Source organism: Gymnodraco acuticeps, unplaced genomic scaffold (genome assembly GCF_902827175.1).
Source record: "Gymnodraco acuticeps unplaced genomic scaffold, fGymAcu1.1, whole genome shotgun sequence".
Lineage (NCBI taxonomy): Eukaryota > Metazoa > Chordata > Actinopteri > Perciformes > Bathydraconidae > Gymnodraco > Gymnodraco acuticeps.
In genome coordinates this window covers 2,507,346-2,529,526 of record NW_022989947.1, presented here as the reverse complement: position 1 = coordinate 2,529,526, position 22,181 = coordinate 2,507,346, and the positions used below count along the sequence as shown (strand labels likewise).

Below are 22,181 nucleotides of genomic sequence, written 5' to 3'. Positions count from 1 at the left end.
ATGTCTTTCCTTGTTTTTTGGGCACTGGTTTTGCCTTTTTCCTAAGAGTAATTTCTCCATATAACACATGGTAATTTGACAAGTTGTTCAAACAAAAGTAATGCAGATTTAGAGTTTGGGAAAGAAGGGGAAAACGGTGACACTCCTGTATATATTTAACCAAATCAAACACAATTAGGATATTCTATGTGATGACATATTTGAATAACTAATCAATTATTTAAAAATTGTTGACACTGAGCCTCCCCTGGAATAGTTGGGATCCCGCCTGCAGGCCCAATTTACAATTGAACATATTTAGTTTATAAAAATGTAGCTAAAGTTGAGTTAAATCAAGCAGGACTGCACATTAAATCTGTAATAATCCGTTTTTGCAAAAGTGTGTGCGCTCACTGTGGAAATTACTGACAGTTAATCTATAAACTGTAATGATCGGACAGTTGGTTAATATTTCACCGCTCAACTCCAGTTACTGAGTATGTTTGGCTAACCTGGCGGTTTGTTCAAATCTGACTGTTGGTGTTAATTCCCACATCAGTGCAATCCCACATCTCAGCACATTAAATTAGGAAAATATAAATGTATTAAAACTGATGACCAAAACCACCACAATTAAACTGTAAAACCAAAATGTCAGATTTGTGGCAAAATGATATACATGTTTCTAATGCAATATTTCGTCCTGAATCTGACTTAGATAGTGTATAAATATGAATCATGCATTCTTCACTAATGAGATATCCACATTTAGCTCTCGGTAGGTAATCTTTGACATGCCTAATGTTGCATTCACATATTCCTAGATAAGCAAATAATGAATGCCCCCTCAAAACACACCAAACCCCTCTTGAGCATTATTCAGATTTGAGCTCAGCAGCGCAGACACCTCCCCCCCCCCCTCCACACACTTCGGTTAATTACGTCTCTCTTAGTGGGCTATGAGCTTATAAGAGAACGCCAGGTGTGTTTGTGTTTGCTGACGATCACTGATTCTTGATTGGATTCAAAGCCACTCGGACCACACCTGCCTGCACCTCAGGGTCCTGAAAGTTCCCAGACTCAATCAACACAATTTCACCAGGTCCCCCCTTTAAATTGATTTTCGAATAAAAATCAATCGTGTTAAACCAGATGGAACCTGAAACATCGTCACCCTGAAGGCCTGTACAGATAATCTGTTGTAGGCAAATAGAAATCAAGAACAAAAAGGATGGTTACAAACAATCCACTGGTGCTTGTTTTGTACCATATGGGTCATGTTTATCACATCAGGACATTTTAGAGAGTGCTGGGGTGGCAATGATGACAGCCTGATGAAGAGCAAAGAAAGGTGACATTTGCATCTATTTTCATGATTTGTCTTTGGGCTGTGTTACTACAACACACAAACTGACATCCAAATAATGTGCTGCCATCATTTTAGCTTTGATTGTACTGTAGAGAACAAAAGGGTATTCTAAATGTACTCTGTCTGGTCTGCACCTTTAAATGGACATAGGATTTGTCAGTTTCCTGATCATTCACAGTTGTCACAGGATTTGCCATCAGCTCCCTTATCAACACCAAATGCTGCATTCAGAGACCCCCTCAAAAGAGTGGGTTATCCTATATAAATGCACATCAATCAGATCATTTAGGGGAAGAAGGACAGATATATGCCTACTTTAAGCACATCCGGGATTTCCTTTCCTAATCTTCGTATATATTGAGCAGACGACAAAATGCTTGATGGGAAGGCTGGTTGTGTTGTCGTGATTCACCCAGTGGAGATGCCCTTGATCTGTATCTAGTGATGGTGTGTGTGTGTGTGTGTGTGTGTGTGTGTGTGTGTGTGTGTGTGTGTGTGTGTGTGTGGAAGGCCCCTTACTCCTCTATGAAATAAACACAGCAGATAACATCTGTGTTGGTATGCTGCACCCTTGTGGTGCTTAGCTGCTACATCTCTATAAGTCCAGATAAGGAGGCTGCTGGCTCCAAGGGAGCGAGATTGAATCTGTGGCATTTCACTCGATAAAGGATCCCACTGCATTTTCCCAGATTAAACAGCCTCCAGTGTGTGGTGAAGAAAAAACCATGGCACCACGAAGAAGTCTCTCAGAGTAGTAACATTTTAAAAATGGCTGTAAATGTACCATACAGACACTTATCTCTGTTAAGCACTGAGGTACTTCCAGATAAGCAGATGCACAAAAAGGAATCGGTGAGTCCTGGCTGAATCATGCACATTGCACATTGCACAGTCCTGAATCATGCACATTGAATTTCACACACACTCCAAGCAGTCGATTGTTCTCCATTAAGATGTCCTTTGTCTCCGAGTGCCAGGCTTGTTGCCTTGATCTTGCAGAGCTGTCTCACGCAGTGGAAACTTGGCTACTCTGCCGCCGTGGTATTGGCAGTACAGGCGTCCCTGGGAGGTGACAAGGACAGCGATTGATTGGGCCTAAATGAGAGTGAAGAGAAACATTGATTGCCATCGATCCACTTCTTCCTCCAGCAGGCTCCTCCATCTTTGATTATGACCACTTTACGCCCCAATCAAGTGTGTGTGAGCGCTGCTGGGGGAAATCCCATTGAGAGGTATTAGCTCCATTTGCAAAGGCTGTAATTATGCGAGGATGTGAGGACCCAAGGTCAACACGCAGCAGGTGCCATCAGGCTGCATGATAATAATAGGGCTTCCTCTTGCTTCCCACTGCAATTTAGTCATATAGATAATAGGCTATGGGTAAGATGGTGTGTACTGTGCGTGTGTGTTCCCCGGAGGAGGCTTGATGCATAATAAATGTCTTCATAATAACCGCTTTAGGACAGGGAAAAACAGCTAGCTGCGATTAAACACAATCATTTGCCTTGCAGATTCAAAAATAACAGCGCTACTTGGTGCTTTTTTCCACATTTTTTTATTGAAAGCTTCATCAGAGAGAAAAAAAAACAACTCATATAACCCAAGTCAAATTCTAACATCCACAGATGTACAGATAGTTTCTCAAATAACACACACACTGAGCAGCGTGTGCGAGGCGTGACCATGTCCTCCTCGGCGCTGAAACAAGGAAAAGTGAAGAACGAACAAAAAGAGAAAACTAACAAAAATAAAACATTTTAAAACCGCTCTGCTGTCTTGATAAATAGTTCCTCTTTTTATCTGGTAAATGAATACCAATGCCCAACACACTCTGCTGGCTATCTCTTAACAATTGTGTCAGTCATTTCCTAGTGGTAGTTGGATATTTCTCTGGGAGCTGTTTGAACTCCACGAGGGCTCCTGGGGTTGTGTGGCCAATCAATAGCTCTTATCAAAGGTGGACCGAAGCATCAATTATGAAGCACAGGGTCTCGCTCTTGTGGGGGGCAGTTTGAACAATTTTCTCACTGCATTATGTGTGTGTACTGGTCTATGATGTGTAATTGAGCCACGGTTAGCCTTATACCCTACGGGAGACCGGATTGGAGAGCAACTCTGAACGACTGTTTTCCTCATGAGAATCGATGCGGAATGAATGCAACTCTGTTCACAAGGAACCTTTGCAACAACTGAGTATGACGTGTTATACATCTAATGAGTGATAGTGTGAAAGCAACACTACATGAATTACTGTCTGGATCATGTCAGATTTAAGAATGGCTGCAGTTATTGTGAAAAACGGTGAGTTAGGATGGAAACAAAACGTTCAGTCAATACCGCGTCTTGAAAACTGACTCTGAAGAAGACCAGGATGTAGGTAAAATCTCAAGCCCACCATTCTTTTAGTGGACAGTATTCTGCTTTTTCCTGTGTCAGGAAAAGTCATTCTGAACATCTGATTACAGTACACTTCCTTCAGGCACCAGATGAGTGAGATTTACTGCACTTAGGCAATTCAGATATTGTAAAAATAAATAATGGATTTCAACGTTTTCAACACTCATTATGATTGCATAAACCTTTTCTTTTTGGCACTATAGCAGCGAACAATATCATCATAACACTTAAGGAAAACAAGACTTAAGGGTGATCGAGCACCACTTAGACCTAGGTTTACTCAGCAATATTAGTGGCAAGCCAAGGACATTCCATCTCCAACCTGCTGCAGACAAATAATGCAAAAAATATTAAATGCAATGGTGGTCTACAATTTAATTTGAGAAAAGCTATGCAAGCAGTGCTTAGACACAGATTGCAAATGGTGGCAGCCTCACGATGGAGTGTGGAAGTCAGCCAGAAACAAGACTTAAGGTTAGAAGAGATTGGAACAATGATCAACTGTGTAGAAAAGGAGAGAGGGATGGTCATGGTGTGAGAGAGGAAGTCTGTGTTGCTAATGAGTGATGGGTGGAGCTCGTCCCCTTTTGGAGACCTGTACACGGGACATACTGCTGCAAGAACATGGAGAAACCCCAGGTTCTGACCACTTCTGCCCGGCAACAGCAGCTAATGATCTGCCTCTTGTTCTTTCCCCCCCCCCCCCACACACACACACACAAACGTTCTAGGTATAGCTGACTCTTGGTTTGTGCTGACACATGGGCTGACTGCGAGAGGAGCGTTTTCTGCTACAGCCTCCTTAAAATTGCCGGCTTGCCTTCTGTACACTTCCAAATTTGTATTCTGAAAAGGTACGTTAAGCCATTGTGCTATTAAGAGAGAGCCATTTTTGCTTGTTCAGTCGGGTAATCTTTTAGATCTCTGTGAAATATTGGCGCCATGCACCAAAAGCAAACACCTGCCTTAACATTTTCAATCTTGAATCTCCATTAGCAAAATAGATCTGATATTTGTTGTTGTGCATTGTTATTATCCATAATCTCTTGGCGATGTGTAGTCATATTTCCCATAATGCCATTGCTTTTGAATCTCAGGCCTTCTGTGGGACGCTCTGCTCTCCGATGTGCAACTTCTGCATTATGAGCCCTGTTAGGCTTCGAAAACGTCTCTCTGTATTACTTTTATAAAAGCAGCAGCTGTAAAAGTCTATGCTAGCAATGCTGTATTCATAGCTAAACGTTTGAGTAGAAGAACTCTTCAGACACACTGACACACACATACTAGCTTAAACCTGGTAAAGTTAAAGTTTAGCAGTTTACCACATAAAAGGACTCAGTGATGGACTACATTGAGCAAATGCAACAAGGACGAAACACATGAGCAATGAGGGAAAGTCCCGGGAGCTCATAAACCCAACATTTGTCAGTTGTTAGCCGTTAAAGACTGTAATGTGGGTGAGACTTGCTCATTGGGAGATATGAGCAAATCATAGCCTGGAGGCAAGTTCAAGCAGATGTGGAATGTGGATCAGATGAAAGGAAAAGGGCAGGTGTTGATTTGATTGGACAATAAACAGCTTAACAGTCAACGAGAGACAGTTTGAATGACACATTTAGCTTCTCAACTTCATTGGTGGACGGAAGATAAAAATGACTAGCAATTTCTGGCCGAGGAAAGATAATGTGAGTATGGCTTTAAAGGTGTAGTTCACATGAGGAAGCTGTGTGCCAGTTTCTTGTCTGTGTTGTCAAGTGGACAGGAGGCCTGTTAAGAGTAAAGGCCAAACGATCAACAGTGGCCGGCTCATCAGAGATCAGTCAAGGCAAACGCCTGAGAATGCCTCCTCTTTAGCACCATAGAGTAGCTTCCATATTGTGTCACATTTCTTTAGCACAATTGAATTAAAAAAAATCTTCCATTTGCTCTCACACAAATCATTTCGAATAATTTGGAAGCTTTGTTAAAAGGCACTCGATGTACAACTCGTCGGTAAATTACAAACACCGCCTCGCATGATGGCGTTTGCCTGTAGTGTGCTTAACACGCCATCATGCTAAAAAAATAGAGCAATGGACTTACTGTAGATTTAAATGAGTCACATGAACTGCAAGAGCTCAATTGCAATTGTCACCAAACAAAAAGCTCCCTCAGTCTGGAAGAAAGGGGTCTTTTGAGGGACACTGGAGTGGATCCTATTGCCCCGGAGGGAGACAAATTGGGCCCGTCAAGCCTCATTGCGAGAGTGACTGAAATTGGTTTGTGGTTCTGCTTCTGCACCATCCAATAAAGAGAAGAAACTCCAGTGGGAGCGCAAGAGAGAGGGGGGGAGGAAGGGAGGGAGAGAATTAGGGAAAATGAGAGCAAAAGGACCCTGGCTTGGCCATGGCACATTAATGGTGCCAGTGAAGCAGGGAGAACACAGAGCTTTTTAGCTCTGTAGACCCACAGTGGGGCAGAGCGAGCGGCACGGGCCAACAGAGCAACACACAGAGGCTGCTATAATGGGGGCAGAAATGGCCGCTGTCCCACCGGCCATTTCCTCAGGGGACAATCCTCAGAGATGAAATCATTGGAACCCTCACACAGCTCAGGGACGGAAAGACCAGATAAGATGTGCAGGGCTGTTTGTGCAACAAATTGGGACAACCAGGGGTGTAACTGACACTCAGTGGCAGGGCAGAGGAAGGAGCTGCCATCGACAAGTTAAAGCTGGTGAGGAGCCTGGTCTGTTCCCACAGGTGTGAAGACCCCCCCTGCTGGTGGTGGGTCAATGATGCATGTTAGTGTTACAAAGTGTCAGCGTCTTTTAAAGGAATTGCGTGACATTCTAGTCACTTCTGCTTGTCCAGCTAACGATGACGACATAAAATAATGAGGTAAGAAATATGAATGAGTAAGCTTTAGAGGTGCAAGTAGGAGGCTTTTGTTAGCTTTGCATAGCATCTTGCTAACTGTCCCCCTGTTTCCAGTCTTTGTGCTAAGCTACGCTAACCAGCTGTTAGCGGTAGCCTCATGTTAATATACAGACAAGAGAGGGAAACCGATCATCGCATATCACTCAGGAAAAAAATTACACCGAAAAAAATCTGCCCCTTCCTTCAAGACTTCCTCACAGAGCCCCACCTCCAACACACACGAAGGCGCACATGACCAATGAGGGCACATGGAAGGCTGACAAGGCTGACAGGCAGGTAGGCCATCCAGTTATTTTAGCCGGGCTGGCTAAAATGATTGGTCGTGCTTTTTACAGCACTACGGCTTCCACAGATGACATTTTTTTAATGTATTTATTGTCAAAGCATTTAATTTATTCATTGCTATCGGGATGTTAAGAGCATTCCATGGAATATAACAAAAAGTGTTTCTGAAGTGAATTACCTACCCCACCTTTAAGTGCCATAAGGTTTATGCAATCATTGCTAAACACTTTAAACAACTTACCTGATGTCTAACATGCAGCAAACACCACTCATCTGGTATGCCTGGCACGTAACTCAAACACGTGACCTAGGTGTGGTGATAAATGGAAGAGATTAACAGAAGGGCAAACAGCAGCAGGGGGATTCCCAGTTATAGTTAAATTAAAGCGATAAAGAGACTGAGGACAGAAAGCAGTAAGGGCATAAAGCGGGAAGCAATGTGTCAATAACCACAAAGCGTAGCAAGCAACGTTCCCCAATCTATTCCTAAAGTGTTCCCTGTAGGATCCAAGAGAAAGACAGAGTTGGAATGCACCAAAAGTGTGTAGCATCGTAAAAAGTGATGAGACATACAAATAAATGAAAAGACAAGTAGAGGAGGAGAAAAATGACTTCTGGTAGGACTGCCACTGGTTGCATCACACTTTAAATACTGTTTTTGATGTGTGTGTTTTAGTTTTTACATTAAGTGTGTCTGTTTAGATACATGTATGTTTGTTTGTGTGTGTGTGTGTGTGTGTGTGTGTGTGTGTGTGTGTGTGTGTGTGTGTGTGTGTGTGTGTGTGTGTGTGTGTGTGTGTGACAGCTTGGACAACCATGGAAAACTAGCTTAAACCCGGCAAAAAAGAAGATTTTAAGAAGGATAGTAAGGACTGGTCCGGCCATCAAGGTCAAATAAAAAACAACGACAACAGCAACATCAACAACAACAATATCAACATTAACATCATCAACAACAGCAACATCAACAACAACAAAATCAAACAGAAAAATGGAAAGGAAAAGAAAACAAACAAAAACAAAACTCTGGTTCAGAGTGTCTCTTCATCTTTGGTATAAAAATGGCCACCCATGGGCTGCATTTGATCCACAACTAGGAAAGACTACAGAAATTGTCAACAATTTCTTCTATTGCTTTTGCACTGATTTTTTAAACCGTAAGCTCCTACTGAATCTACTGTTTTTATTTCACTGCCAGAATTAATTTCCGTAGCTTTTTTTGTATTCATTTTATCATTTTTTTCTTCTTCTTTTTTTCTTTTTGCAGTGTGACAAGCAAGCGGGCTAAAAACATCTTTAAGCTCATAAAAAGGTAAAATGTGGCAGATAAAAAGCACTAATGTCATTGACAGCAACTTTGCCATTTAAAATAATAATTATGATAATAAAAAAACAAGTTCAGCGTTTGCAACAGACTGCATCCACGATGCAGCATGTTTTTCTTATGTTTTCATTTTTTCCTCATGGTGAAAAATCTCTTGAAAGCTTCTTCTCCCCCCCAAGTCTTTTCCCCCCAACAGACATTTTGTTTTCTTCTGACACTTAGTTACCTCTGACATAATAATTATCAAAGTTTTCTTCTAATGAAGAAAAAACAAAAGCTCTTCTCTATTAAATCTGTACAGCTTATGTGATAGATTCTTTTTTCCTCTTTAGAACAACGTATCCAGTGTCTTGTACCCTCCGAGTGGTGCAAGAAACTGACTTTGTTTGCTTTTTTTTTTCTTCTAAACAGACGTCAGACTTTAACTCTGTAAAAAGTTTCTGCCGCCCTTCAAATTAAGGCCATGAAGATTCAAGAAAGAAAAAACACTTTGTTTCTGAATATATCTAGAAAACTAAAATGTAACACTTGAACATAAAAAAGAGTGAAAAGAAATTGTAGCTTAATATCTGAGGAAGACAATCTCTGTGTGTATTTCAAACTTGACTCCCCTTTTCTAATTACAAAATAAACTTCATCACCTACCTGCGCATTCAACCTTTTTTTGTAATTTTCTATTTCCTTATTTTTTTTCCATTTTTTTTTAATTGGTTGAGAATTTTCTTTGAGAAACTTTTCAAGCTTCAGCCCAGCCCTTCTGGCAGGTTCCCAGACTAAACAATTTCACTTCTTTGCACTGTGCCCAGCAATTCCCCCATCCCCTTCCTCAGCACTCTTTGTCTCCTTCTTGCATTTTTTCCCCTCTCTTTTTTTCACGTAGGCCAGGTAGGAAATGAAAAAAGTGTCTCTTTTTTGGTGCCTGGGCAATCTGGAAGTAATCTCTTTCTTTTCTCTTTTCCTCACATTCACAGTGCAGCCACCTTCTGTCTCAAGGCAACGCTGTCACAGGAACATTCGCTCAGGCCGATGCTATCTGATGAAGGGGAGAAAACACAGAGAGAGAGAGGGGGGTGCCATTGTAATCAAAGCACAATATTACAAACAGAGAAAAGCAATAGAGCTGACAGCTGACAGCTCTGTCAGAAGACTGAAGCAGAATGAATCACGTTAAACTGTTGTGATCGGGACCCAAAGGAAAAAAGTGCTGCTAAAATGACGAGCAACTGACGCCAGTAATAATTGGAGTCATTTATCAAAACACTTCTGCGTCTTAGTGCTCACGTTTTATTTAGATTTGTACTAAGCATTCACTATCACTATTTGTCAAAGAGAATAACTTGAATGCTTATGCTAGTACAATAAAATCCCTTTACAACACAATTCACAGACAGGAATTAGCTTATAGCTTTATTGAAAAATGTACTTTGGGAATGAGAAAAAAGTGTGTAGCAGAATTTGATACTTGATATACGTAAACATATATTTTTAGGACAGGAGAAAATGCATAAAAATACCTGATGAAGCTAAATACTATATACATTTATATTGTCTCTGAATAAATGCTGTCATACCGCCCACTGATAAAGCTTACAATACAAAGGAAAGCAGAGGATATTACGTTACAGTGGCTGACAGCGAGTGTCCTGCCTCCCCGTGTGACTTACTTGGACTGGTATGAGTAAGCAGGAACATGGTCGGCAGAACTGTCTACTTGAATCTGTTGCTGCTGTCCAGCCAACTCCTGTGACGAGGGAGCCACTGTCTGGGGGGAGGCGTCTGTCACCACTCCCTGAGGACACACACAGGAGGAAATCTGTCAGCTCTGAACTTTAACAAGCTTCTCTCTGCAGAGCTCGCCACTTCCTGCTGAAACGGACAGTTTCCCTACCACTCCCGTCCACTGTGTGAACATACATTTGTAGTACTGCGTGTCCTGCTGTCCTGGGAAAGGAAAGTGTCCTCTGTTGCTCTTGTTTGACCAATATTTGTTCTACTTTTTCTAACTTGCATTAAGGATCTAAGTATACAAACTGTTAAGCCCTCTCAATGCTTTAAAACACATTATAGTTTAATGGTAGAAACAAAACAGTTTTGGCACGATATAAGAATAGACCTAATAAAACTGTGTAATTATTATCTTCTCAGATGACAGGTCTATCACACTATTTTATTCAAAGATGCCGTTATACTGCCTGTTAGAAATGCATATAAAATAAAAGCAAAGACACTTAGAGTCTTTTTAATTATGCACTGTTAAGGAGTAGACCCTCAAGTGTTAGACAGCATTGTAAAATATAAGGTATTTGTCTTTTATGAAATTAAGCAATTTGAGCTGAAAACGTTTTGTATTGAATAATAGTACATCATTTGAAAATAACTGTGAGATGAAAGTGATTAGTGTTTAAAGTCAAGCATGTGTGAATAATATAAAATGTGCTGAATTGCTTTGACATCTATATTTGAGGTAAAAAAAAAGTCTTTAAAGATGACCATTCACTCTGAATTCATCACAACAGCCTCTTAGCCTTTTTATGTGTCTAGCATAACCGATAGCCCCATCACTGAGCCATCTCAATCACCTTTAACAAGCTCTCAAGGAGACTGCGACCTGTCCATACATCAGCCCTGCAGTCAGGCTGACGCTGTGATATACGCCCCGCTGCTGAGGCTGGCATTGAGAGGACGAGGGTGAGGATGAAATAGGTAAAGAGGCGCCACAGGCTACACTACAACTACATTCCTCTCCTCCGTCCTACTCCTACATGATGAACTTTAGGAGGAGGGGATGAGAGAGAAAGGGGGGGAGGGGACTAATGGCTCTGTCAAGGGAAAACTGTCATTGTCCGTGGCTGGTGGGCTAAGCAGAGCTCCGTGGCTGACGGATGTGTGTGTTCTTGTTACCTACCAGCCCGGACTGGCTGTGGAGGGAGTGTGGGGAGGGGGCGGGAGAGAGACAGCACCGCCGGCACTGTGTCTCACTTCAGCTCCTGTCATCTGATACACGACTGATAGTCCATCTGAATACGAGCGCGCTGTCAGCCGGCAGACAGCCGTCGCGCTCTCCTCGCCGGCCTGCCTCTTCCTGCTTCCTGCGTTCATCATTTCTCAGGCTGGCCTGCCCCAACCTGCCAGCAGCTCAGACAGCCGCCCAAAGAAGTGACAAAGTCCGTGCTGCACTTCAAATGTCTTTCCCCGAATACTATAAAACTTCTGCCACTTCTTCCTTTGCTTGCACTTTTCATCCTTGTTATTTGCGAAGCCATTTATTCAGAGACAATACGAGCAATTCACGGCTTGCTTCAAATGTAATCCGTCTGTTTAATGTTTGGCTTTGTTGATGTGGTGAGAAGGTTTTTTAGAAATGGCAAAGGGAATGCTTGTGGGAGTAAGGGAGTGGGCTGTCAGGAGTAATGATGTCCTCCATTTGGGTAAACATGGACAGGTTTTTGATATGTACTGAGTGCAGCCTTACTTCGACAGGGAGGGCTGTTGGAGGCACAGGAGTGTACTGGGGAATGTAGGTCCCTTGCATAGGCGCCGCGGCAGCTGCAGCAGTCATGTACTGAAACACAAACAAGAGACGAACAAGCATCAAAATCCCTGCATACATCTCAAAACACAAATATTACACACAGTTCTGACACAAGTATACTAATCACTATCCAATATGGGACAGAAAAACACTTCCAACCCTGATTCCAAAATCCCCAGACAGTCTCATTAATTGCAATTACTCCAAGAAACCATTGAGAATGTGAGCCTGCAGCGCCCTCAGCATCCTTCGGAGGGCGCTGAAAGAATATGTGTGCACTCAGCAGAGCAGAGTGTGTGAGGGAGACAGAGGAGAGTGAGGAGGGAGAGAGGTCCAGCTGTTCCACCAAGACTTCACAGGCAGGCAAACGCACCAGGCCACAGCTGAGAAGACGATACAACAATGAAGAAAAAAGTTGAGGAGGATAAAGGGAGAGAGGGAAGGCAAGAGAAAGCAGGAGGTCTTTTGCCTGTGGCCTATATTCCTTTCGACATGCCTGCCCTGGCTTTTAACTTGGTGCGAGCTCACTGCATGATGGCCATTTTACAGACGTGACACAAGCTTAGTTACATGACAGCCACGGGGCTGTTACATGCAATATGAATGAGGACACGGCACTTAGAGCGAGGCTTTTTTTTTCTGGGACTTGCTTTGAATGGATGTTGAGTGTGAGTGTGGTGGTGAACACACGTGCCAGTGTCAGCCTGATTTGCCAGTGTGTGTGCGCTTCGTTTTAATTAGCACATGCCTGTGCATAAAAGATGACTTATCACTATTTGTCTGCCCAACTGTGCATCTGGATGTATGAGTTATCTCGCATGCAGCTGTGTGTTTGAAACATACGTGTGTGTGTGTGTGTGTGAGTGCCTGTGAGAGACAGACAAAGACAAAGAGGCTTGGAACGATAATGCTGCAGTACAGCGCCAACGGATGTGATCCCAGATAAAAGCCACCAGGCTGCCTCTCCATCTCTCCTCGTCTTCCTGCTGCTTTTCCGGACCAAGAAAAAAAAAGAAGGAAAGTGCAATCCCTTTCTTTCCGTCTGATTTTTTCCCCTTCTCCTCTCAGTACCCCTGCCAGAGCTAAAAAGCGTGGCGGCAGTATGCAGGAGGAGGCAGTAATGGAGGGGCTCTGCCCGGCTGCGGAGCCTCTCTTGGCCGAGGGCCCAGTGGTGCTGGTGAAGTGTCATTACCGGCAGCGTGGCTAATGGATCGGGTACGGCTCCACCGCTCACCCCTAATGAGAGCAGCTAAAGGCCATGGACACAGGTGATTTACTCCCCCACCATGGCTACACATGGCCAGGAGGATGCCCTGGGATGGATGTTGGTGTGTGTTCATACTGAATGTGTGTGAGTTTAAGGTTATCACACCTTCAGTGCTGTCACACTCCGGACGGGGTGAGGCGGCACTTCCAGACTTCCTGACACATTACCACATTACCTCTCTGTGTCATCCCTTCTTCCCTCTCACCTTCCTGTCACTCGCTCTCTCCCCCTCCCTCGCTCTCAACCTGCCATTGTTTAAAAGGGCCTATCAGGTTGTTGAAGTGACCTTCTCCTCGGTGAATTGAAACCATGCATACCAATTTTCCTCAGGACTTTTAGTCTTCGCTTCTCCTTCCCATTAACTTATTCAGTCAACTCACCTGTGAGGGCTGCATGAAAGCAAATGAAGGGAAGCAGGAGATAATTAGCTATATCAAAATCTTCCTGTCACACGGAGGATGTCCATTTGAAATGTTATATTTCGCTGCAGGACTGCAAAAGGAATTTAAATTAGATATAACAAGGGCATGTAATAAGATAAGATTTTTCCCTCTACCATAACCATTAGTTAACCTATTTAATGTGGCAGGTTGAGCGGGGCATATTTCTGCAGTCGCTGCTGTGGAAAGTTAGAGGGATGTCAAGCCTGGCTACAGTGAAATGGGTTGCTATGGCGATAAAGATGATTTTTATCCAATTTCAACCCTTTTAATACTTCCCTGACCATAGTCAGGGGACAGGTTTAGCCAATATAAAACATCCCTAATTGGCAATAAATGGTGTCACATACAAACACAGCCACTCATACTGTATCTATGCACACACACACACACACACACAAACACACACCTTCGGCGGGAGCAGATGGCGGGTGCGTTTGTTTGATGAACGGGAGGCCTGAATAGTTCCTTAACGAGGCCGGTGTGAGTAGACTCCTTAAGTCTCTTCTCTACCATCACTCTCTATGACATACAACTATAAGTACGGTATAAAATCACACCGCAATGCAGCAATGGCAGGATAAAAAAAAATAATTGATGTACCAGCGTAGATAGAACCACTCTGGTACCACAGTGGTTTGGGCCTCTGCACCAACTTAGACAATTTATGAGGATGATAGGGCAGTTTACTTTCTGCTTTCCACAGCTACAAATAGTTTCTAGGAAAGGTGACTTGGGCGCAACATGTTCAAATACATCACCCAGCTCTCTGTCTGTCACTCAGTCTCCATCTATCAGTCCCCTCTGTGTTGACATGCTGTTCTGTCACATCGTGTGCAAGGTAGAGGATAACAGTTGGTCAAGGCAAGAGCATCCAGCTGCTCAGGATGGGTTATTAATGGCAGAGAAGCGTGGGGATGGGCTCTGATGACTATTGATCTAAGCTGTGGGGCTCCTACACAATGGGAACTATTGGAGCTGCAAACCAGCGGCTGTGAATCACAATGCTGTACTGCCTCACCATGAAAAGCCTCTCCATATCTTGGCCCCGAGGCTTTGTTAACAGCCGCCTGCAGAGATTTACTGTATGCTGGCAAAAATCAGCATCATCTTTTTAATCACTTCCTTAAATACATTCGCATCAGCAGGCTTTTACAGTATATACTATTTCACTATTTACTATCTCTATAAGAAGGAACCCACCCTGTGGAGAGTTTGACCCACATTAGCACTATGGAGTCCTGTTTTGTATCTTACGCACAAAAGCACACACACATTGGTGAAATGATACACCGTTGTGCCATAGGTTTGACATAATTCCACCGATCTACAGGTTGGCTCTGTTCACTGCTACTTGTATTGAGTTGTGAAGCTTTAAGTTTAACAGTAAAAAATCCAGTTGAGCACTAAACTGCCTTTACTGTGACATGTATCCATGCTTTAATGATCAAAAAGGTATTTATTTTACTCATACTGCCTGTGCTGCAGCACCTCTTTTCACCCTCTGTCTGAAACCAGAGCCAAGTCTGCTCTGATTGGTTAGCTGGACGACTCTGTTGTAATTGGTCAACTTCTTAGAGATGTCCTGCCCCTAGGCCTATCATGTACATGCGTTGGAGCACCAGCCAATAGAAGCGTGAGTGTTTCATAGTGATGTCAGAAGTAAATACAAGGGCTACAATTGATTTTCAGGTAGGGGAGGGGGGGGGGGGGGGGAGTGTGGGAGAGAAACTCCCTCTGGAGGGAACTTTGGGATTTTAACTTTTGCAGACCAATTACATGCGTACAAACCTATATAACACATTACAGGATGGAAAACCCCCAAAAGCATAAAAGCACTCCTTTAACAACTACCTCCTACCGATTGGCTCTGGGAATCACCTTGCAGTCAACATGTGTTACTGTTTGAATGTGAAGCTACAGAGTGCGTGCTCGGTCAACTTTCCCCGGGTGAGTTAAAGTTAAATATCTCAATGCACTGTTATAAAAATGTAGAACAGCACTGTACTTCCCCATGGAAATCCAAGGGAAACAGCCCAGATAATAGAGGGGAGCTCTTCACACAAATCTGTCTTCCAGAGACAGAGAAGCTGTCAATCACCACTGTCACCATGACAACAGAGAGACCTGGGTTCTACTTGCCATGACAGGAGTAGGATGGAGAACACAGAGGGAAGGTCATCTCTTGTCATGTCAAACACTATGTCGCTGACGCACATACACAAATGTGCACACGATAGAGCATGTGCACATCCACACGTGCACAGCAACTACCAGGCATGAGTAAACACAGAGCATGACAGATAGACTCCTGCTAAGTGGTGAGAGCGCAGAGATAGTAAATAAATCAGTAACCGAGCGATATACACCAAACATAGACAAATAAATCAATGAGGAGCATGGATGGCATTTTTATGGTGTGCCATCAATACACATTGAGCCTAAGGTTCTTTAGCATTCTGTAATCAAATTGTTCAAGATACACAGACACCAAATAGAGCAGGGGACTAAAGAGATTTTTGTAAACATTTAATTACTTTTGGTGAGGCAGCTGAATTCTAAAGCAGTGACCATCAGACGGCATCGATGCATGCTTCCTTATTACGAGGCAAAGTTTCCCTAGCCACTCCCTTTTAACAGGCCTAACACGCATTCTCGGAAAGCTCCGGTCACCACACCAGTGTCACAGCTGGGGCCGACCGGGAACATTTGGTTCTTGACTTGGAGAGAAGGCTAACACCGCAGCCACACACAAACAGCCAAGAGTATTCTGAGGTGTGGCTTTCCCTCCAGCGGACATACGCAGTCGTGATAAGTTGTTGACTTTGGAGACGCTTCTCATGGCAGGTGCTCTCCGGTGGCAAAGGGGAGGTCACTTGACCAGTGGAGGAAATCAAAAAAACCTCACCACATGCGTATACACTTGAGAAATGTGCTCTTAGAGTATGTGGTGTCAAGTCCAGTTTACTACACGGATAGTTACAGATCCCGGTTCCTAACCCCTCTTTTAACAGACTTTCTCAATCAGGCATTATGAAAGGGCTCTCACATCAGGCTTGAGAAAAAGCTTGATAGGAAACATGTCTCAACTCCCATAGATGATCAAGAGTGGCATGCCGTGTGTGCAGCTCAGCCATAGAGAAATTATGCTACACAGCACACCGCCTCAGGAAAGCTAAGCAGGCGAAAAGGAGAGAGGCAGAGAGACTAAAGCAGAAATATAAAAAAGAGAGTGGGTGCCTGAACCCACTTTCTCCTATAATACAAGCCGTCAAACATCAGAAGCCATCATCATAGATTAGCCTGTCTCTAATCCTGGCTGTTAGCACAGCTGGGGCAGATTAGGGAGGGGGCATTCCTGAAAGAGCCAACATGGCGTCACAGTCGCTGACAGCTCACCTGGAAACACATGGGTAACTGTACAATACAGCACTGTTTCAATCATACACACACACACACACACAGATCAAACGCAGTGCTGGAGAAAAGCTGCCTGCTCGCCTGCCCCGGGGCAGCGGGGTTAGGGCAGGAAGTCAGGCTTCAGAACTGTGCGACACCTCTAAATCCACTTGATCCTAAAACAGGGGGGAGTTCCTGGTTTCTGGGGTGGTGACTGTAAGCGGCTGTGTGTGTGGAATAAGGAAAACTAGATTTGACGTGTGAGAGACAGAAAGTATAAGTGAGAAACAAGAGTTAGAGGTTGAAAGGGAATAAGGTGGAGAACAGAGGGCCCTGTCACACTGTCGAACTTCACAGGAAATCTGTTTAATGTGGGAGATCAGGGAGGAAACATGCTCTCTTGATATCTGGCCATGAATGCATGGAGTGTAAAACAAATGATACGGCAGCTCCATGGCAGAGCACATGTGGCGACAGCATAAGTAGCTTTGGCTTTCTTGAAAGGAAATGTAAAATCCATCTTCCACTGAATGTGTACTTTGTTTTTAAACCAAATGAATGATGTTCCCCAAAGATAAAAGGCATCCACTCGGTCCTCCTGAGTTCTGACCCAAACTTACTGTGTAATGGATACCTGCAGTTCTCCCTCTCAATTTTCTCAGAGAGCATATGTAGACTGTAACTTGATTTTCATTTGCAGAACTGCTATGGTGAAAAGCAAACCCGCTAGCCACACAAAATGTAAAGCGCACCTTTCTATGATGGATGTGCGTTGTTTGAATGTTTATTGTTCCTAGGGGAATGCAATATAGTCATAGGTTTATTATTGGCCACTTAAAACTGATCCACTGTACATATTTAATTCTGCTTTTATAACCTAGAAAATAATACATCATGAGGAAATTGGTAAGTGTGCTTTCCATTGTAATGGTATTTTACAACAAAAATGCTGTGCAAATTGCTGCGTTATTATTTCCCAGTACAGAGCAACTTGTACTGTATGTAGCATAACAAGTCCTAGTTCTTATTGCTGTTCCTGAATGTTCCTGCTGTGGCCGTTTGTCATTCGTCTAGATTATGGCAACTAGGGTAGCTTGTGTTTTGGTATGTGCATGGCTCATAGTAGCACAGTAAGGAGTACTCACACTTCCTGTAGTGCCCAGGGACAGATGGTTCATCTGCTGGGCGAGAGGGCCCATCATGCTGGCAGGCTGCATGGACATAGTGTGGTCCATGCCTGGCGTGATCACTGCACCCTGAACGAGAGAGAATACAAGGAGAGACTCAGATGGACGGAAGCACAGAAGAAATGATGCAGACTGTGCATATTATTTTATTTATTTATTCTGGTTCTAATTAGCTTCCACATGAGTGGATGAAAATCATTCTGGAGCCCATGTGAAACCCAAACCAAAACAGAAAAACCCAACAAAAAGACCAAAACTAACCAAACAAATATATCAGAAAAGAAGCAAACACATTCGAAGGAGGAGTATACACGAGTGTACAGTATAAGCAAGAAGAAAGGGCGTGGTGTCCTGTAGTGGTAAGGGGTTAAAAAGGCAAGGCAGGAAGTTGGGGTTAGAAGTGAGAAAAAGAGAAGGAAAGTCAGCAGGTGGACAGGAAGGGAAACAGTTGAGGAAATCGCCACTCCTAAAAGTTCAAAGCAATAAAAACAGAGGAAGAAAAAAAAGGGTTGGGCCGGGAAGGGGTGACATGAGGACAACGCAGCCAGAGAAGAAGAAGAAGAAGAAGAGGGACAGTGTCAACAAACAGCAACAGGACTCAGGGACGTTTTTGAGATCACACCATTGTCTTTGGTCTGTCAAAATAATCAATATCTGCTGCTGATGTATCAACAATATGGGTTTGTGCGGTTCATTGATTGCTGAGAGAGGATGCTGTCTCCCTCACTCCCGAGCTTCCCCTCTTGGTAAAATGTGTGGCGTGTTTTCCCTAACGGGCGGATAAGAATGCTAGAAGCTTCTCTTTCACAGTGCAGTGGTACATGAGGGAAAGTGATGAAACCATTGTTGCTCTTTCAACCGTTGCCGTGATAGCTCCATTTCCCCAGCACTGAATCCTCGGGAGGAACACGTTCAAAACCAAGCCCTTTTTCCTTCCACTTTGTGACTGTGTCTGTGTGTGTGTATATATAATCCTGCAACTCGAGTAGTGCAGGCTGGTGTGTGCGTGTGTGTGTGTGTGCACCCCGCTGGTGACTCTGTGTGGGCCTATTGGAGAACAAACTGTGCAGACACAGCCTGTCAGAATCGCTCGGCTTGTCTACTCCCTGCATTCACAACACAGTCAGCTAACTCTCTCCCTTTCCTCCTTCTTCTACCTCAAACATCTTTCTCCCTATCCCACTCGATATGCAAACTTCATGTGATCCTTACCGGAGTTTGACCTCAGTAGAAAAAGAAAAAAACTCTGTGAAGCTGTGATCACTGTCTAAAGAAGTATAACAGTTACACTAGCTCTTTTGTATTTCTCATTAAAATGTAGTGTTTACTAAGTGGATATTTACACACTAGTAATTTAAAACAGATTGCTGGGCTGTGATATTCATTGTGGATTGTTAAAGCATTTTTTGTCGGGGCTTCATCTTTCAGGCTGTGTTCAACCACCTTAGCTTTAGGGGGAACAAGCAGTGACTTGTTTTTTAAGTTATTTTTGAGCAAGAAATGTAATACCATTATTATTTTATAACCTTATTTATAAATGTTCTTAAGCGTAGAAATCAGTTGTTATTAAATATTCACTCCAAGTACCCAGGTGTCACTTTCAGATAGCTTAATTGACCACCTGGCAACATTTGCTAATAAGAGGTAATACAATATATATTTACTTGCAGCCAATTAAGACATTACTTAAGCAGCTGTACTCACATTGCCTTATTTATAACAGAGCAGACGTATTGAGAAAATGACTAGTTTGAAATTAGCTAGTAATTACTAAGATCTCAGGAAAGACTTCAAAACATGGTGATGATAAAGTGAGGCCTTACAAACAGCTGGTGCAATCCTGCAATACGGATTCTTTAATTACAACAAGCAAAACCCCAATGTAAACTTATTGTAACAGGTATATAAACTTATATTATCTGTTTTGTGTAAAATAAATCTGTACCTGCAGAGTACCTAGTGCATGTAGCTTAATATTCCTTTGAAAAAATTAGAATATTCAGTACTTAGTCGAGGGGAAACGAGAAGACTGTGTGAGGACAGGAGAAGGATGATTAGGGAGAGAGCTGATGGAGGTCATGAAGAAGACGACAGCAAGACAAGAGGAACATGGAGAGGGAGGAAGAAAGAAAGGCTAAGGGACACACAGGGAGAAAGCAGAAGAAGACAAAGAAAGAGAAAGAAGAAGAGAGAAGGCGAGGAAGAGGGAAGGACAGCGAAAGAGAGGAGCGAGAGCGAAGCAGCAGGAGCTGTGGGCTACCTGTTACTGATTCAGACTCTGACAATGCCTTTATAATGGGAAAGGGAGAGCATCGGAAAGGCTTAATTCACAGACGTGTCAGGGAGAGTTAAGCCGATTTGTGATTTCGATTTTCTGCGTTTGTGAGACTGAGTGTCTGTGAGAGAGGGGGTTTTAGCGTGTGTGTGTGGGGGGTTAGTTTGTCTATCTGTCCTGTTGTGAGTCTGTCCACGGACAGACTGGAGAGCAAAGAAGATGAGAGGGAGACTGACACAAATAGGCAATATATGTTTTTGATTTGTCCTCTGTGGGTAAGAGAAAGACAGAGCAAGAGCAAGATAATGGATGCTACTGACGTATCTGTTACAAATGTATGAGATGATGTTTACAGATCTCTTCGATGTATGTGCATGTGTCTCTGAAAACCCATCTTGCTTAAGATGGTATTGATCCCCATGTAGACAGGAGACAGATGATACCAGCCCCTAGTTGTTAAATACGCTGATATACACTCAGCAACTGGAGACAATGTACAGTAAATAAGAAATCTTGTAAAAAACAAATCTTACAACCAGCAGTGTTTTTTAATGACCACTCATTACAAGTAAATAGTAGCACTCAGACTGATGGCGCGCTGATCGCTATCAGCTGATATTCATTACTTTGTCTTTAGAAAAAAGGTGAACACATAAATGTTACACACAGAATGCTTTTACTGCCTGATCCATAAAAGCTAAAAGATCTTACACACAGCGAGGTAGGCAGTATTCTTAGGTTGCTCATATCATTAATACGATTATTTTGATAAATGCAGCAGTTCATAATTTTATTAAAGAGCAACAGTTCACATTTTTTAGGGTTTAATGAAGCTTTCCTCAATGCAAATAGACAATGCCTGAGAAGTCATTCTATTATATTTATGTTAGTGAATCTGACAAATGAGGAACACCGTTTTTTTACAGAATGTCCTCTGTATTGGCTCCCCATAAAATAAATGTGTTTTCTGACAGGTGAAATGTACAACATTTGGGAGCAAATATACATAATTGAAAGCTCAAGAGGATCCAACAATGACAGAGGCTGTTTTCCACTCAAACAAAGCATCACTTGTGTCATGCAAGAGGACCGGCACTTGACTCAACACATTCCTCGCTGTATTTGACAGTTGGTTTCTGTATGTGAGGTTCTGTGGTTTGGATACTGATGTTGGCGTGTAAACGTGCAGGATACTTGCAGAGGTGCTGCGGCTCCACGCCCCCCCCCACAGGGTTATACAGCTTTGATACTGTTAGACCCTTCTCCATCTCAAGTGAAACACACAGACCGAGCTTGTTCCCTCAGTCGTTATTGGTCTGGAGAGCCTGGTGGTATGGAACATCTGCTGATGATTGACTGGTAACTGTATACAGTACAGAATGCCAGGGACCCCTAATACTAAAGGCCCACCTGAAGGGCGTATTGATAAAACTGTATCCATAGAAGCCACACAAATACACAAGTTACTGCATGGTGTGTGTTTGTTCATATCTTTCTGTATTTTCTGAATGTGCTCTTATTTATCTAGATCTTTATTGGTGCTCTATTAAGGTTGACAAAGGCCACCCATAACTCTTTCTTAACCAACCTCAACTGTGAACACATTTTTCAGATGCCTTCGTGCACCTTTCCATTCGGGTAAGCCAGAGAAAAAGGAGTCAGTATTCCGGGCCTTTCAATGTAATCCGCAGCATGAATCCCTCCTCGAGGCTAACAAACTACCAACTATAACCAACACAGTGTGTCTACAAGACACAACGTGCCATAGACTAAGCCAGGAAGTAGTAGCGCACACCGATGAATAGCAAT

General features: G+C 43.1%; 1 protein-coding gene across 9 annotated transcripts in view; it reads right to left on the bottom strand.

Moving 5' to 3' along the window:
* Positions 1-2,884: 2,884 nt before the first annotated feature.
* rbms3 (RNA binding motif, single stranded interacting protein) overlaps positions 2,885-22,181 on the bottom strand; it is a 286,571-nt gene continuing 267,274 nt past the window's right edge. For 7 of the 9 annotated variants that reach the window (XM_034210322.1, XM_034210321.1, XM_034210324.1 and 4 more), the window contains 4 exons: positions 18,056-18,166; positions 11,745-11,834; positions 9,937-10,061; positions 2,885-9,305 (listed from right to left, as the gene is read on the bottom strand). In XM_034210322.1, the coding sequence (XP_034066213.1) occupies positions 9,302-9,305; positions 9,937-10,061; positions 11,745-11,834; positions 18,056-18,166 (330 nt within the window). In that variant the 3' untranslated portion in view covers positions 2,885-9,301. The remainder of the gene's footprint in view (positions 9,306-9,936; positions 10,062-11,744; positions 11,835-18,055; positions 18,167-22,181) is intronic. The other 2 variants (XM_034210329.1, XM_034210326.1) reach the window with 2 other exon arrangements.